This window comes from Monodelphis domestica, chromosome 4 (assembly GCF_027887165.1).
Source record: "Monodelphis domestica isolate mMonDom1 chromosome 4, mMonDom1.pri, whole genome shotgun sequence".
Lineage (NCBI taxonomy): Eukaryota > Metazoa > Chordata > Mammalia > Didelphimorphia > Didelphidae > Monodelphis > Monodelphis domestica.
The window spans coordinates 208,883,316-208,900,276 of NC_077230.1; the positions used below are offsets into that span (position 1 = coordinate 208,883,316).

General features: G+C 34.8%; 1 protein-coding gene across 1 annotated transcript in view; it reads right to left on the reverse strand.

Annotated features, from left to right (window-relative positions):
- The window catches only part of STAT4 (signal transducer and activator of transcription 4), a 127,369-nt gene that overhangs the window by 33,937 nt on the left and 76,471 nt on the right, over window positions 1-16,961 (reverse strand). Inside the window, exons 7-9 of the mRNA XM_003341288.3 lie at window positions 9,074-9,225; window positions 5,074-5,232; window positions 4,149-4,241 (exon numbers count right to left, since the gene is read on the reverse strand). Coding sequence (XP_003341336.1) covers window positions 4,149-4,241; window positions 5,074-5,232; window positions 9,074-9,225 — 404 coding nt within the window. The remainder of the gene's footprint in view (window positions 1-4,148; window positions 4,242-5,073; window positions 5,233-9,073; window positions 9,226-16,961) is intronic.

Genomic DNA, 16,961 nt, shown 5'->3' on the forward strand with positions numbered 1-16,961 from the left:
TATTAACAAATGTATTAAAGAAAGGCTGTAGTTTTACTGAGAAAATAACATTTGTTGGGATTATTATTCATATGCCTTGATGACAAGAGTTATGTCATCTGGGCTTCCAGTAGGCAACATAAGATTGGGCAGTAAATAGGCATTTGTAAGATCTGAGCATGCTATTTATTAGTAACAAGAAAAAAAAAAGAACTTGAACAAACTTAGAAGACTGAACTTTAAAGCCATAAATGATTGCATCCCTTCCTAGCTGCTTAAATATGACACTAATTAATGAACATGCTAAAAATTGTTCCATATCAGTGAACACCAACTGAAGTTTGGTTTTTAGTCTTGATATAAAGAATGACAAAGCCCAGAGAATTTCAGTGCCTTTCATAAAACATAAAACAAAGTCATAAAACAAAGACAGAGGAGGAACTCAAACTCAGGTTCCCTCATTCTAATCTTAGTGTTCTTTCAAGTTCACCCCCTCCCCCATGCTGTCTCTGTCTCTGTCTCTATCTCTCTCATATAAAATCAAGCTGATGTCTAGAACACGGAGGAAGATTAAAAACTAATGAATTATTCTTCTATTTACAACTCATCCCCCAAAACTAAACATTTCATTAAGGAAAGACTTATCCTTTGATCAGATGTTTTTGCATGTAAAAATCCTTGCTGGGCTTGGAATCCTAGTGGTGAAATTTGGTTGCCAGAAATTTAATCACTCTTATAGAAATACAAACAATTTTAGGTACTAATGAAGTAACTAATACCATGCAATCAACATAGAACTTCTTATTTTAAAAAATATACAGAAGAGAAGAGAAGGAAGGTCAGTGAGCAACAGAGCCAAGTGGAACAACTTTGAAAATTCCATATTGAATATGTTGTACACTTAGATGGAGACAAATGTTGTACGTGATGTAGATTTGCACTGTGTGACTCTTTTGTTTGGTATGTGGAAACGTTTATCTTATTTGGTGTTTGTTAAGTTAAAAATATGATATTTTTTAAAAGAAAAATGTAGAACTTCTTAAGTAAATAAAAAAGTAACTTTTCAGAACTGAAGCATAAAAATGAACATCACGCAATAATTCTTTCCTCCTGTAATGCTTTTTGACTGACTGAATAGAATCATTACTCAGGTTTTTTCTATGTAGGAAATGGCACTTGAGTTGAGCTTTAAAGGAAACCAGGCATTCTAAGAGGCTGAGGTAAGGAGGAAAGGCATTCTGGGCATAGGGGAAGGCCATTGCAAAGGCCAGGAAATAGACAAAAATTAGCAAATAGATAAGTTTGGCAAATGTGAAGGGTATCATAGATAATCAGGCTGAAGGTAGATTGGATGTAGATTGTGAGGAATGCTAAATGCCAAAGATAGGAGCCTCTGTTTCTTCCTAAAGGCAAGAGAAGCCACCATGCCTTATTGAGCAAGTGAAGCTCATGGGCAAATCTATGCTTTAGGGATATCATTTTGGTGGTTGTGCAGAGGATAGATTTGAAGAGGGAAAAGACTAGATACAGGTATATTGATTATGGGACTACCACAGTTGTCAAGGTGAGACATAATGAAGGCCTAAACTAGTCTGGTGGCCAAGCAAATGGAGATAAGGGTTGACTATGGGATATTGTTTGGAGAAGGATGTGTATTTTGTCCTAGAGAATAAAGTGACCCGCTATCTCAACCATTCCTGTTCATAGTGAATTATACACATCACTAATTCCTAATTATATTTTTATCTTCTATGATTTTTTATTTCACCTGTAAAAATAGGGACTCACTATGCTAGCAGAGATTAGAAATCTCTCCTTTACTTTATAAATGGCCTTCAAGGACCCCTTTGGCCAAAAAAATATTTTCCACTTTCAACCAGGCCAAAAAAAAATTTTAATTTAGCTACATTTGTCCTTGGTTGGATTATAGATAGGAAGTCCCTCCACTATTTAATAGATGGTCTTCAAGAGTCTCTTTAGCAAAAAAAAAAAATGTCCATGGTAAACCTGGAAATAAACCTTTCTTAATTTGGTTAAATTGGCCCTTGGTTGCATTTTATATATAATATGTATATTATATATAATAATTATTATTTTTATTTATAATAATTTATAATTATTATATATTATATAATATAAAATAATAATTTATTATTATTATTATTATAATTATATATATATATATATATATATATATATATATAGTTCACCCTAAGGCCTATTCCCAATTTGGTGGGGCCTGTTAAGAGTTAATCCCCTGCTACAATTCCATTTGAGAATTAAGGTTCATGCCCAAGCCACAATGGAGCATTAGAGGAGAATGTCAATGGAGGAAATCTTAACAAATTAGTTTTAAATATGTTTAACATTAAAATTAATCTAAACATAATTTAATCTTTTTGTGATGGTCCTAGGGCAATATAAGATTGCTAAATGCTCTCTGAGTCATCAAAAGATCTGGCAGTGTCCTGGAGCCACTATTATAAATGTCAATTTCCCTTGTACTGTAAAGAAAGAGCCATGTCAATTAATATAGAATTAGAGCTAATAGAATGCTGGAAATCAGAGAATTTACTGAAACTGGTTCACTTTATCAGTAAGTTTAAGATATTAGCCTCACAGATTGGAGGATGAGGGCGAGAGTAACTAGGCAGGCTTTGTAGACAATCACCTGAAGTCTAATTTGAATATAATAACAGAAAATACAATAATAATTATAATGTCTGAAAACTGGAAAGGACATATACATTACAATTATAAGATAAATTTTGTCTCATGGTAAGCAGTCTCATTGCCTCACACTCATTCTTGGTATTTTTATGAAAAAGTCTCTAGCTCCTAGAAGTAGCACTTTTGTTAATTCTTGGGGCTGTCAATCGTAAGGGTAGCCCAGATTTCTCATGGGATCGTCAGTGTTGATAGGCTATGCTGGCTCACATTGAAAGCTCTATCTCAAACAACAAAGCTCCCAACGGAGAGCCAATGGCTTTGTAGATACAGTAGTACAAATCCAAAAGAATGGTAAGAATTGACTGTGAGACCGCATGGTATTGAACGCTGGTCTTGAACCTATGAAGTTATTGGTTCAAATCTTACTTCTGATATATAGGGTGAGACCATTAGCAAGTCAATCTCCCAATCCCCAGACAAATCTCTAAGGTTAAGTTAAAGGCAAGTTGTCCACCTGCATTGTTGTTCAGTTGTTTAAGTCATGTCCGACACTTTGTGACCCAATATGCGGTTTTCTTGGCAAAAAGGTTTGCCATCTCCTTCTCCAGCTGATTTCATATATGAGGAATCTAAGACTAACAGGATGAAGTGACTTTCCAGGGTCACACAGTTAGTAAGTGTCTGAGGCTAGATTTGAATGCAAGGTCTTCCTGACTTCAGGCCCAGTGTTCCCTCTACTGTACCATCTACCTGCATTGACAGAGGGAATTTCTACAACAGTAATTCTCCACACGGATGAAATCACAGGTTCATATATTGCCCCCTCCCAAGCTGATTTCTCTAATACTATAGACCCTACTGGCCCAATAGGGATAATGTTCCAGTAGAGATTATTGTAGACCTAACAAATATCTAGAATAAGAGTGTGAAAACACGAACCAGGAGTTAAAAAGGTGAATATATTTTTGAGTGGAAAAAAATGTATAAAGGGAAGAAAAGTAAATTAGACATGATTTCTCTTTCTCAATTCTAAATATATTATTAGGATATAATTGCAGCCTTATGCTCTAGAACACATGCTAATTACAACCATACTAACAGTTGGGGTTCTGTAGCTCGCTATTTACAATATTCACTTTTTTTTTTCAAAAAGTGAACAAGAAATTTCCTGATCTTTTAAAATTCCATTCACTTGACTTTGTCATTTATTAAATCTATATACAAAGATCCTGTGCTAGTTTCCAGGGGTATATATACAAGGAGCTTCATTCAACTGGGAGCTGAAGATGGGATGCAATATGTAAAAGTGAGTACATACTAATGACATAAAATGTAATAAATTAATTTGTTAGGGAGAGAGTATTAGTAATTTTTAATAATTATTATTACCAAATAAATGTTTTATTATTACTGAATCATTATTAAAAATAAATTTTGCTACCTACATAAACATGCACACAGATACATAATATCTCTAGATATATGACATATTAACCTACCTTAGTTTCACAGTGAATTGTATGAGAGTTTTAAGTACCAGAGGTCTCTGGGGGTGAGTTGGCATGCACGGCTGTCGTTCGACCACAAATGAGCTAATAGTAAAGAAAACATTTGCATCATTTAAAAACACACAGTATATAGGTAAATTGAAAGCCACAGATGAAAAGGCTGAAATTTTCTGAAGAAGGACATACCCTGAATCAAGTTCCAGTCTTTCCATCTTTTTCTGATGAGAAATATGATGGAAAGACATCATAAAATGGCACTATTCTAAATCAATTCTCCTAATTATGAATAGCATTCACTGCAAAGTGATAGTATATACAATAAAAAATAAAAGTATCAGAAAATTCCTGACCTAATTTCAATTAAACATTTCTTTTTTTAAACAAAGAAAATAGTAATGATTGCATCCCATTCACTTTATAGATGAGGAAACTGAGGCTTAGTGTAGTGTCTTGCCCAAGGGTTATCTATGTGGTAAATTGCAGACCCAGGATTCAAACTCAAGTTCTTCTCTCTTCAAATTCAGAACTACTTCCCATAGTATCATGTTGTACCTACGTACTCTTGCTTCACTTTCACAGTATCCAGTCATAAAGAAACCATTTGAATCTCCTTTTCTCAAAGGTGAAAACTGAGCTAGTGATGGATGTGTTAGCTAGTTTGATGTCACACTGAGTGAATCACCAACAGAGGTTCCAGGGAGTGTCCTAGAATAGAAAACAGCTTTTCTAATGCAATTCTACCTAACTGACCATGACAGGTCACTCGTATATTCTGCCACTTGATAAGCCCCTTGTTTCCCTACCTTTCCAGTCCCATTCTTGAAACCCTGACCAATAAACCACAGGCAGAGCATACTTTCAATTTCACATGATTTGAAACACGATTGGCATTTAAAATAGGTAATACTTTGCGTACTTTCGGAAAAGGTTGTAAATCAAGAAGTTGACTCGTTCTTGCAAATGAGACCTTTGTAATGGAATAGGATCACCTTCATATGACACTTTGGTGGATTGTTCATCTAGCTTTTCCAGCTGCCTTCTGACTTGGAAAAGACTTTCTGCCAACAGGGTAAAACTATTGAAAAGGAAAGGAAGATAGAAATAGATTGTTTTTCATTTAACAACTGACCATTCAATCCCCTGCAAGTGCTTACTTTTCATTAATTCTTGTATAAATCTACCTTATTATATTATACATGTATATATACATATGTGTTTATACACATCTACACCTACATACACATATACTACATACACATCTACATACATATACATATATGTATAAATTGACACATAGCTTAGTGGTACAGAAGGACTTAGCTCCAACTTTGGAGTCAGGAAGACCTCAGTTGAAATCTTGTCCCAGACACTTATTAGCTGTATGACCCTGGGCACATTATTTAATCTCTGTTGTCTTGATTTCCTCATTTGTTAAGTAGGCATAATAGCACCTCCTCACAGTGTTGTTGTGAAGAACAAATTAGTTAACATATATAAAATTCTTTTCAGCCCATAAAGTGCTCTATAAATGCAATTACATGTATGTATGTATATATCTATCTATAAATACAGACACATGTATATATACACACATTCATGTGACAAGTGTTCTCTACTTTATGGCTTACATTTCTAAGACAAGACATATTTACAAAGTCAGTATTTGAAGCTAATTCTAATAGATCCAGTTCCCTTTTGTTCTAGCTTAATTAAATGTTTGTATACTCCTTCAGATATACCCTTGTAGTATTTCATATTCAATTTGTGACCAGAAAAATCCATAGTGAGTTTATATTCTTTTTTATCATATAAATCATGACCCAAAGAGTATAATATATGTATATATTACTGGTTTTGTGGGATATATTGCATGTGTCTATTGCTAGTAAAATAAAATAAAAAGTCTTACATTTGTCATTTCTGATACATTTAGCAAATAATAGTTGCCTCTGAAACTCCTTTAGGAGAATAATACAACTTTAGATGTCCTTAGCATGACTTTCATTAGGATTCATGAGGAACAAGATAAATTTAGAAATGTTTTCTCTTCAAATTTGTTTTGGTTTTAGCCTGTATATATGATCTTGATGAGGCTAAAAAATAACCATATAAGCCCCAAAGTTGGAGGGTTGGCAGGAAGAATAGAAAGGAGATGAAATGACTGTAGAAATGGTACCCCAAAGTGACCTCTTATTCCAGAAAAGTTTCCTAGAACAATGTGAATGGGGAAAACCAGGGAGAAGGGGCTTGTCAAGCTGGGGAAGCAGGCCTGACTCTTGGGACTTCTCCGTCTAAACAATGCTGCATTTCCCATAGAGCTCTGAGAAGTCAGAAGTCTGATTCACTTAACATTGGGCATAGATTTTTGACAAGCACCAGCATATGTCAGGACCTCTATGGCTCTTTTGGATATTTACTTTGTTTTTGCATCAGGAGAAGCACCCAGAGGTTAGAGAAGCAAAATAATCTGTAGAAGGAAAATCAATATGTTTTCAAATGAACCCAATTCTTTCTCTCTGTCAAGCAGGGCAGGCAGGTCAGAGCTCTTATATTCTATGTTGCCTGAGTTGGCCCTCATACTTTCTATCTTATTGGATTGTGCTGTCTGAAAGCAATTTGGGGGTTGGACTGAGTTTTTCATTTCTTCTTTATTACATCTTTTGACAATTCTTTCAGTTGGATATTTTCACTTCAGACTTCTAGGGAAAAAAACCCCTATCATTCATGCTTTTTAATGCAAAGAGCAACAGGGTGTTTGTATATGTACAAGTGGGTGTGTGTACATGCATGCACATGAGTGCATAGTATTTTATGTTGTATATCAGCTATTAGTAGCTCTATTGAATATCTTGGTAAAAACAATAAGCTCAGCTCTCTAAGACTATGTATTTTAACTTCAATCAATCAATCAACATTTATTAAGTACCTACTGTGTAAGGATAATTTTATCTTTGTGACTTGAAATCTAAATAATTGGTCGCCAGGGAAAATTCCCAAATAATAAAGTACCCAAGTCAGCTGGGAATTATGGTGATTTTAATTAATATAGAGAGATAGAATTAAGGAAAGGAAAGAGAGAGAGAGAAAGAATTAATTTAAACTACTCTGGCTCAGACTGAGCCAGGCAGTAGTTAAAGGTCTTGGCCAAAGTGGCCTTCCTGAGCTCAAGGGAAAGGGAATCAGTCTTATCACTCACCATGAGACTGTCTCCAAGAAAGCTGTCTGAGGGGAATCCTCCAGGCTGAGTTCCAGTTCTCCACTGAAATCAATCTCCTGAACTGAATTTTAATTCTGAACTTTTCATCTTCTTTTACAGACCTTTCACTCTTATGTCTCCTCCTCTAAATTTTCACATCTACCAATCACAGTAGACACTTTCTCCAGGACTGCCCATTCTTTAGTTCTCACCACTCTTTAGTTCTCACCTTCTCTGGTTTATATCTCTTCTCTAGATTATATCTTTTGAGTACTTCACACTTATTTGTTAAGCTTACCTTTTTTGAGTTATTTGACCTTTTTGTGATTAATTTAACCTTCATAGGTACTTAACACCTTTTTGTATTAGATCTAAAAATAGACTTAGCTTAAGTTTTAGCTTCACTATAAGGTAAGAGTTAAGTACCTTCATTGTTCAATCAGGAGTTTACAACTTTATATTCCCCTAAATTATGTCTAATTAGGGTGGAGTAGTTTCCAAGTTCACAATACATTCCTGATTCTGTTAGACCAAGTATCTCCATTGTTACAATAAGGAAATAGCTAAATCAAATCTTCTAAAGTACAGTCTGAGTAGTTTTTAGAATTCACAACTGTATGCCAGGCACTATAAGGCTCCCCCAAAAAAGGCACAAGATAGTCTCTACTGTCAAAGAACTTCCAGTATGATGAGGTAGAGGATAGACAAACAACTACATACTAGATAAATATGAAATAATGAACACAAGGAAGGATTCAGAGGGGTTGAGAAAAGCTCTCTGTAAAAATTGTAGTTTGGACTTAAAGGAAACCAGGGAAGTCAGGAGGTAGTTAAAAGAAAAAGATTAATATTCCATTAATATTCCTTAATTATGGGGAAAGAGAGACAATGAAGAGATACCTGGTGGATATGAGTGTGATGCAACTTACAGTGTCCCCGAAGACTTTGAATGAAGCTTAGTACAAGTTCTAAACAAAGCCTAAAACCACACTAAGACTTTTGGGACATCCAATATTATAAATGAAGAACTGCACAAAAGAAAGAGTATAATGAATGTCAGAGAGACATAAGACTAGTAAAGGAGGTAGAGAAGTCATCTGACAAGAGTAAAAGCATGAGAGGGACCAGATGTTTGGGGGCATAACTGGTGAAATTGGGCTTATTTTAAAACATATTGATTGTCCTTCTCTAGATTATTTTGCCTCTCTAACCTCTGGGTGTTTTTTTCTGATGCAAAAACAAAATAAGTATCCAAAAGAGTCACAGAGATTTCAAAAACATCCCAGATACACCACATCAGATGAATAAATCTGTTCCTCACAAAAGTTTTCAGTGTACAAAGATTCTGGTGGTAGAAAATGTGTTGAAGAAAAGATTATTACTGGTTTTCAAGGCTATTTTGAAACATTCACTGTTGATATTTCATGTGCCCAATTTAATCAGTCCTTAATATAATCAACAATATGTGATTCTTTAATTTATCTGAAAGAATCCTTGTGAACGAGTTTAGAATGGTATAGTGTTCAAAGGTTTACAAGTACTTCGAAAACTCAGATTTTATGTTTTTAATTATAAAACTCCTTAGCTACTAATAGACCATCAACAGGCTGAATGAATTCACAGATCTGGGCTAAGCCTGCAGTTTCTCAAGGGCTGGGCCATTCTGAAGCTTTTGACTTCCTGTGGTTTTCTCTGGAAACTAAAGACTGGGGAGGTTTACCAGTTTTGAAGCTGATCAAGGCCACTATGCAAGGGACCGCCAATGCAGGCAATTTGCTGACGCCTCTTCCAATCAAGCAACTCTTCCAGCAGCATGGTGTTCATTAAGGTGTCAATTTCACTTATTATTTGTGTAATTTTGCTAAGGACTTCCTGAAAGAAAGAGCAACTGGTCAAGAGAGGAAATCAGAGTCACTGGTCATCCAAAGTGAGAGTTTGTCTAGTGTACTTTGGACTAGAGAAGTCAATGTCCAGGAAGGTTGCTGTTAGCCTCCTACCTACTAAATACTGCATTCTACTCCTACCAAATTTGCATTATGATTATAGTTGTATGTTATCTTGGGGGGAGTGGGGAATGGGGGGTAGGTTGGGGTTAGGGAGAATGTACAATTATGATAATCTCATCATCTGACAATATCCTATCATCATGCTAAAATGATAGGAAATCTTATGAAATCCTAGATACCTATATACATATGTATCTATGTATATACATACATATAATCCAATCTAATCTTAGATACATATAATCCAATCTAATCCAATAAACATTTATTAAGTACCTACTATGTAAAAGACACAGTATAAAGAGATAAAACAAAAAATAGTCTGTTTGTTGGCTTACTCACTATTAGAAATAAAGCAAATATTATTTTAAAGATAGTTTTGAGATATCTTTGTGTCTGAATATTATATTAGTAAATTAGAAATACAACATAAATTCTATTTATTATTTTAATTATTTATATTAATTATAGGTATTCTTTCCATATTTCATGGTTTGGGGGCATGGCACCCAACAATCTGGAAAATCTATGTAAATTTTTTGGCTTTCACATACTTTTAACAAACTTTAACTTTTTACTTATACTTACTTTACAAAAGAAATTGTGTACATTTATGGTATTAAAAGATTGTTGTTATTCTGCAATGTTATACATATATTTTATTCATTTCTAAGTTTCTAAATGTTTTCTGTGTCATCTGCTGGTCTTCATGTGTCATCTGTGGCTTCCACAAAACTCTCCCAAAGTTCCCATTTAATTTCTTATGCTGACCCACAACATATTGCAACCTCCATGGGAAAGTTGTGATGTGAAAACAATATTTTTATTTAATTTAATTAATCATGTCAAATAAAGTAATTTATTTAATTAATCCAATTGCTATTAATTTAATTCTTTTAGTAATCATGTTAATCATACATTTACTATTAAATTATATTATAACAATTTTAAATTAACACACACACACATATATAAATTGAAAATACAATCTTTACAAGTGAACTTTTCCAGAAACTTTGACTAAGGTCATATAATGTCAAAAGTACTAGATCATGAGTTTGGGCACCTGGGTTCCTATCCTGGTTGTGCCTCTAAAAAGCTGTGACATTGGGACAAATATTACTTCTACCTCTTTGAGGTTCCTCATCTGTAAAAAGACTGGCTTATTATATATGTAATCAGGATCTTGAAATTTTTTTTCTCTTTTTGAATTTCTGGGATTCTACAACAGACATTTCAAAATGGAATCAGATGATAGATTTTAAATTTATATAATAAATTGGTTATGCATGAATAATAGAAGTAGCAAATGGGATAGAGGTCCCAATTGGAGTTGGGAGGATGTGGATTTGATTCCTGCCTTTGACATGTACAAACTACATGACCTTGGACAACTAAGTTACTAGTTGAGTCTCAGTACTTTGGAGATCTTTCTAAGACTAAGTTACCAATTAGCTGGTCTATCTCTAGTGGAGAAAAGGAATTTAAACAATGTGAATTATTCAACCAGAGGAAATCATAGTTCTAGAACCACCTTCCTCTCCTCTGATAAAACATATTGTGCTGAGAAATATATTATTTGATCTTGAGTTTGTCTTCATTTTAAAAAATATAATATTTGGATAACAGCTTATAATTAATTAGCTCAGGGATAAAGTAATTTGTGATTGAAATTTTTCACTCATAAATTCCTGAATGAAAAAAATTGAGGTGTATTTGTTGATATTTCATACTTAAGTGAAAGAAAAGAATTTTTGTTGGTATTGGTAATGTTTTAAAAAATCTTCTTTTATTAATATCTTTTTAATATCACCTTTTCAAGAAGGAAGAAAACAAAGGTGAGAAGTTCAGGTTCTCTGAGGGGCATAATCTGGTGGCATGAGAGTCAAAAAGACCTGAATTTAAATCTTGATTCAGACATTCCTAGCTTTGCATTGCTGGACAAATCCCCTCACTTTTCTGGTCCTTAATTTCTTCATCTATAGGATGAAGATGGCTAAATTCAATAGTGTTTAAGGTTCCTTCCCACTCTAAATTCGTAATTCTTTGATTCCAAATATGTCTTGCCCACCCCCCTTCTCTCCCCAGTGATCCATTTTTAACAAAGATTTAAAAAGCAAGGGAGAGAAGTAGTTTAGTTTGATCATTTCTGGCAGTGTATACAACATCCTATACTCCAAATCTTCAGCCTTTTTAAAGGTGAAAGGAAGGAGAGGTGGAGGTATATTTTCTTAGCTACTTTCTGTGATCAAGTTTGGTTATTATTACTAAAGAGTATTCATCATCTCCCTTACCCCAACTCTCTCATTTATACCACTGTGGTCATTTGGGTTGGCTCTTGGTTCTGTTCCCTCCACCTCACCCCTGTCCTCATGTTTCATTCTAAAGCTATTCACACTTTCCATTGTGCTCTATGGAATTTCTATTCCACAAGTAACAAACTTGCTGACATCTTAATCCTCTTCTCTTTCTCATTCTTTCTACCTTATTACACTCCTGGATCTCTCCTGATGAAATTATGTCCCCAGACATCATACCCCCAATTCATCAATTATGGTGGGCAAGTTGGAATATTCCTTGACATCCATTTGCCACTTGTAGGCATGCCCTGTACCACTAATACTCAATAAATTGTTCTTTGAGGTACCTTCAATCCATATTTATCTTCCTAAGATTTCAGAGAGTATTTTCTACCAACCTCTTGGATACTCACCATCCTTTCTCAGTCACTTCAATGACTGACTTACCATCTGTCTTCTCCCGAAATCCTGCCTTCATACTAGACAACTTCAGTATACATATTGAGACTCCTTAAACATCCTAAAGTTTTACTTCCTTGACAGCATTTGCCATTACTTACTTCTCCACTCTACCTCAACTATAGAACTACAGCCAAATCAGTCAATAAATATTAAGTTCCTACTATGTGCCAGACACTATCTTCTCAATACTCATAATTATTCTGTTTTCATGAATACTGGAATTTCTCTATCTGATCATACTCTGTTGTCATTCTATCCTTCTCTCTACCTTGCAAACCCTAACCCTGTGTCCACATCATGACCATGAATTCCTTGACTCTTTTGTTCTTTTCTATGCCATCAGATCTATACTAGCTACAACTTTTTCCCTGCCTCATTTTAACCCCTTAATAAACCAGTTTGTCTCCATGCTCTTCTCTTTTCTCAAATCTGGAATTCCTTCATCCTAAAGTCAATCCCGCCCTGTCAAATCTTAAATTTGGACTATTCCCACCATCCTCTACCTTTGTTCCAATTCATTTTATTAAATAAAGCTGAAAAATATCACAAAATTGTGCTAACTCCACTATAAATGTATGTTACATAACCTCAAAAGGGCCCTCACTACAACAAAGTAATCTTCTTGTTCTTCCCTATTTGAATCACTGCCTTACTCACCACAACAGATTTTTCAAACTTTTTCAACCCTCCCATGTCTCACCTCCTACTCCCCTCTCAGCTGATAACCTCATTTTATATTTCACTGAAACAAATGAAACCATTCATGAAGAGCTTTTCTCCTCTCCTCATCCCATATCACTCAGATGCCTTCTACTACTATCTCCTCCTTTACCCCTCTCTTACATGAAGCATGAAGAGGGACACTTCTCTTTCCCAAGGCAAACTCTTACATATACAAATAATCCCATTCCATCTATTTTTCCTCTCTTTATCATCTCCACTCTCTCATTAATCTTTAGTCTGTCCTTTATCTATTGGCTGCTTCTCTGCTGCCTACAAACCCACCCATGTCTAACACTCAAATTAAAAAAACTCTAATTTGATCTGTCATTCTTGACATCTATCATCTCTCTCCCATTCTGTGACTAAACTTGCAATGGCCATCTACAATAAGCACCTCCAAATCCTTTCTTCTTATACTCTTTTTAAAAAACCCTTACCTTCTGTCTTAGAATCAATATTGTGTATTGGTTCCAAGGCAGAAGTGTGGTAAAGGCTAGGCAATTGGGGTTAAGTGACTTGCCCAGGGCCACATAGCTAGGAAGTATCTGAGGCCAAATTTGAACCTAGTACCTCCCTCCCATTTTCTAGACCTGGCTCTCAAATCACTTAGCTTCCTATATGCCCTTTCTCTCATATTCAGTATTCCTCAGTCTGGCTTCTGATCTCATCATTCAATGGAAACAACTTTATCCAAAGTTAGCAAGGATCTCTTAATTGTGAAATCTAATGATCTTGACTCAGTCCTCATCTTTCTTGACCTCTTTGCACTCTGATATGTTTTTCTCTCTAGGTGTTTGTCACACTAATATCTGTTCTCTTACTTGTCTGACTATTCTGTCTCTGTTTCCTTTACTGGTTTTTAGTCCTGGGGGCACCTTAAGGCTCTGTACTCAGTCCTCTTCTCTTCTCCCTCTATACTATATAACTTTGTATTCTCATCAGCTTCCATGTATTCAATGATCATCTCTATGCAAATGATTCTAAGCTCTATGTTCCAGTCCTAACCTCTTTCCTATTAGATGTCTCAAACTGGACATCTCAGGTCCATCTTGTGGGTAAAACTACCTTGCCTCACATCTCTCCCCATGCCAATCTATCCTCCACTCAACTTTCAAAACCTTCTTAAATTGAAATTCTTACCATGTGATTGTCCTATTCAGCAAACTGCAGTGGCTCCTTATTACCTCCAGGATCAAATATAAAACCATATGTTTTCCTTTTCAAACCCATTGATCTCTGTCCCTTTCCTACTTCCCATTCTTATCTTCTTACTTCCCCACTATTTACTCTGTGTTCTAGTGACTCTGGACTCACTTTTCTTCCTCTTACAAATCCATTCATTTTCACTGGCATAACTGCAATATTCTCCCTTTTCACCTCTGCCCTCTGGCTTTCTTGGCTTCCTTCAAATCTCAGGTAATATTCCACCTTCTGCAAGAAGCCATTCTGATTCTTCTAATCTTAGTGCTTTCTCTTTCTCTCTGAGACTAATTTCCATTTACTCTGTATCTATCTGTACATTTTCTTCCCCCTTTAGATTGTTAGCTCCATGAAGATAATTACTATGACTTTGTTTTTCTTTTATAATGCTCAAACATAGTAGGGACCTAAGAAACCTTTATTGGCTTTATTTGTTTTCTGTTCAGTTGTGATGAAATACCCTCCATCTTTCTACTTTTTTTTTTACTTTTCCATTACTTTTGTAACTATCCCTAAATCAGCTTTTAATAGCTTGTTTGAGTCTACATTTCACAGCTGCCAGAGGTAAGTTCAATTTTTTTTTCTCTTTCTCTTTTTCCCCCTTAATATAGCACATCTGCCTTTAATCTTAGTGGCTGGACCCTGGGGCCTCACCTGGGCTGTTTCTTAATTAGCTGTGAGGGCAAAAATCTGGGTAAAATAGTTCTCCAACTGTCCCAACAGAAAATCTACTTTATTTTTCCAAACTCCACTGTCTTTAGAGTTAAACTTAAGTGAGAAGTAAAACCTGGAGAAATCAGTTAGGAAGAGTAGTGTTAAAGTCACGACAACAACAACAAAAAACTGGTCCTCTTTACCATAAAAGGCTTTCACAGCCCAAATAAGGTAAAAAATAATTTATAAAAACCCTTTTGACATGTGGCCAACTCAAGAAAGCAGCCTGGAAGCTGCTCCCTAGAAGCAAGTAATAGAAGTACATGGTTCTGGTGTTTTCACCCTATGGGGGAAGTCAGTTGCTTTCTGTTGCCACTCCTATATTTAGCCTACAACAAAAGGAGTTAATCCTCCCCCACCCTCCAACCAAGGAATTAATCCAGTCAAGGTTTGACATCCTTAAAGGGACCACACTGCTTACCTTTAATTGACATAACCTGACTTTAACCCCTAGCCAGAAGCACCATCTACTGACTAAAACCAGAATTATAAGCAATTTAACAAATAAAAATATTTATATAATAAATAAATTTTTAAAATGGATGCTGCTCTACATGAAAGTTTTCTGCCTTTTGCACAAATAGGAATCTTAAAGGTTTCAGAATGACTCCTCTTCCTTATGTTCTTAGGTAATTTTATTTTTCTATTCCTAAATATTGCCAAGAAATGGTACCATATGAAAAATTAAAGCTGAAATGCAGGCAGACATGTAAAACCAATTGGACAAATAGTAGCAAAGAAGAAATGATTTTTGAATATAGTACCTCAGTGATTGTGAAACATACACATTTTTAACATTTTTGTTTTTCTTCCTACATGTTCTATACAGTATTTGATTTTTTCTTTCATTTTTTTTTGAAGCACATGTCAAGAACATTGAGAAGATTTTCTTTTAACTATTTTTGGTTTTTGGAATAGAATAAGCTAGATGTCCATTTGCCTAGCATAAAATGATACCCCCAAAGCTTTAGACTATGAAAACCTTCCATTTATTGAAAAACTTTATGGGACTATGATTAATGTTTGTGTCTGATTCTAGGAAATGGGATAAAAAAGGAGCACATACTTTATCTCTACAGTGCCATAGACACATGGATCTAACCTGAATAGTGCCATAAAAGAGCCCACAGGTCAAAAAGAAAGAAACCAATTCAGGTGGGATTGATGAACTTCTACACCAATATGAAAGGACTTGAACCTAGTGTGAGACTTGAGGTTGCGGCACTTGACATATGTTAAGACACAGGACTCCTTTAACTACATTCCTTGTAAAATATTTTCTATCAAAGTACCTAACAATTGGCTGTTATGGCCCCCCTAGCCCTGAGAAATGATGAAAAAGATCAGACCAGGGAATTACACTTCCCTTTTACACAAAAATCTCATTCTTTTTTCATTCTTATAGTATGGCAACTTCCTATAGTCCTGAATTCAAATGAGTAAATGAAATATTACTGCATTTTTTCTTACAGATTTGTGGGACAGAAATTTACTTTAATTGTACTCTAATACAAGGACCTGTTATGAATTTATTCTTGTTTTACTCAGAAATTTTATATACATAGTTTTTGATATTTTGATTCTGATTTAATTTTTTTATTTTTTCCAAAGTTTAATTTTTATTCTATTTATTTTTCTTTTCATGCATCCCATAACTCCATCACTTTTGAGTTGATCCGGGTGTTGGTGAACACTCTCTTTAGGGAGGATTGTATTGTATTTTTATTTTTAAAAATCCAGGGTTTAAAATTTTGTTTGAGAAAAATTTCAGGAAAAGAAGATTGCTAACTCCTTGCATCCAGAGAAATGAATAGTTTGGAGAAAGGTGCCTGCAGAAAACTACAATGAATCAAGAAGATCCAGAATGAACTTTTGGGTGCAATTGATTGAACTGAAGGGGTTTGAACATTTATTGTAACTGTAAACTTTTAGGCCAAAAGGGACTGTCCCTAATTGGGTTTTTGTCAATGTGCCTAGCAAACATTGATTTTGCTTTTTCTCTCTCCCTTTTCTATTTCCCTCTTATCTCTAACTATTGTAGTTTCCTCTTAGAAGGTACAATATTGTATATACCTATAGTTAGAAAATTTTTAAGGATACAAAATAATTATGTTAAATAATCAATGGGGAGACTAGTCTCCCAATGATCATCAGGGGGGATTGTGAAGATTAAATTTAACTCTCCCCTGATTATAACAATGAA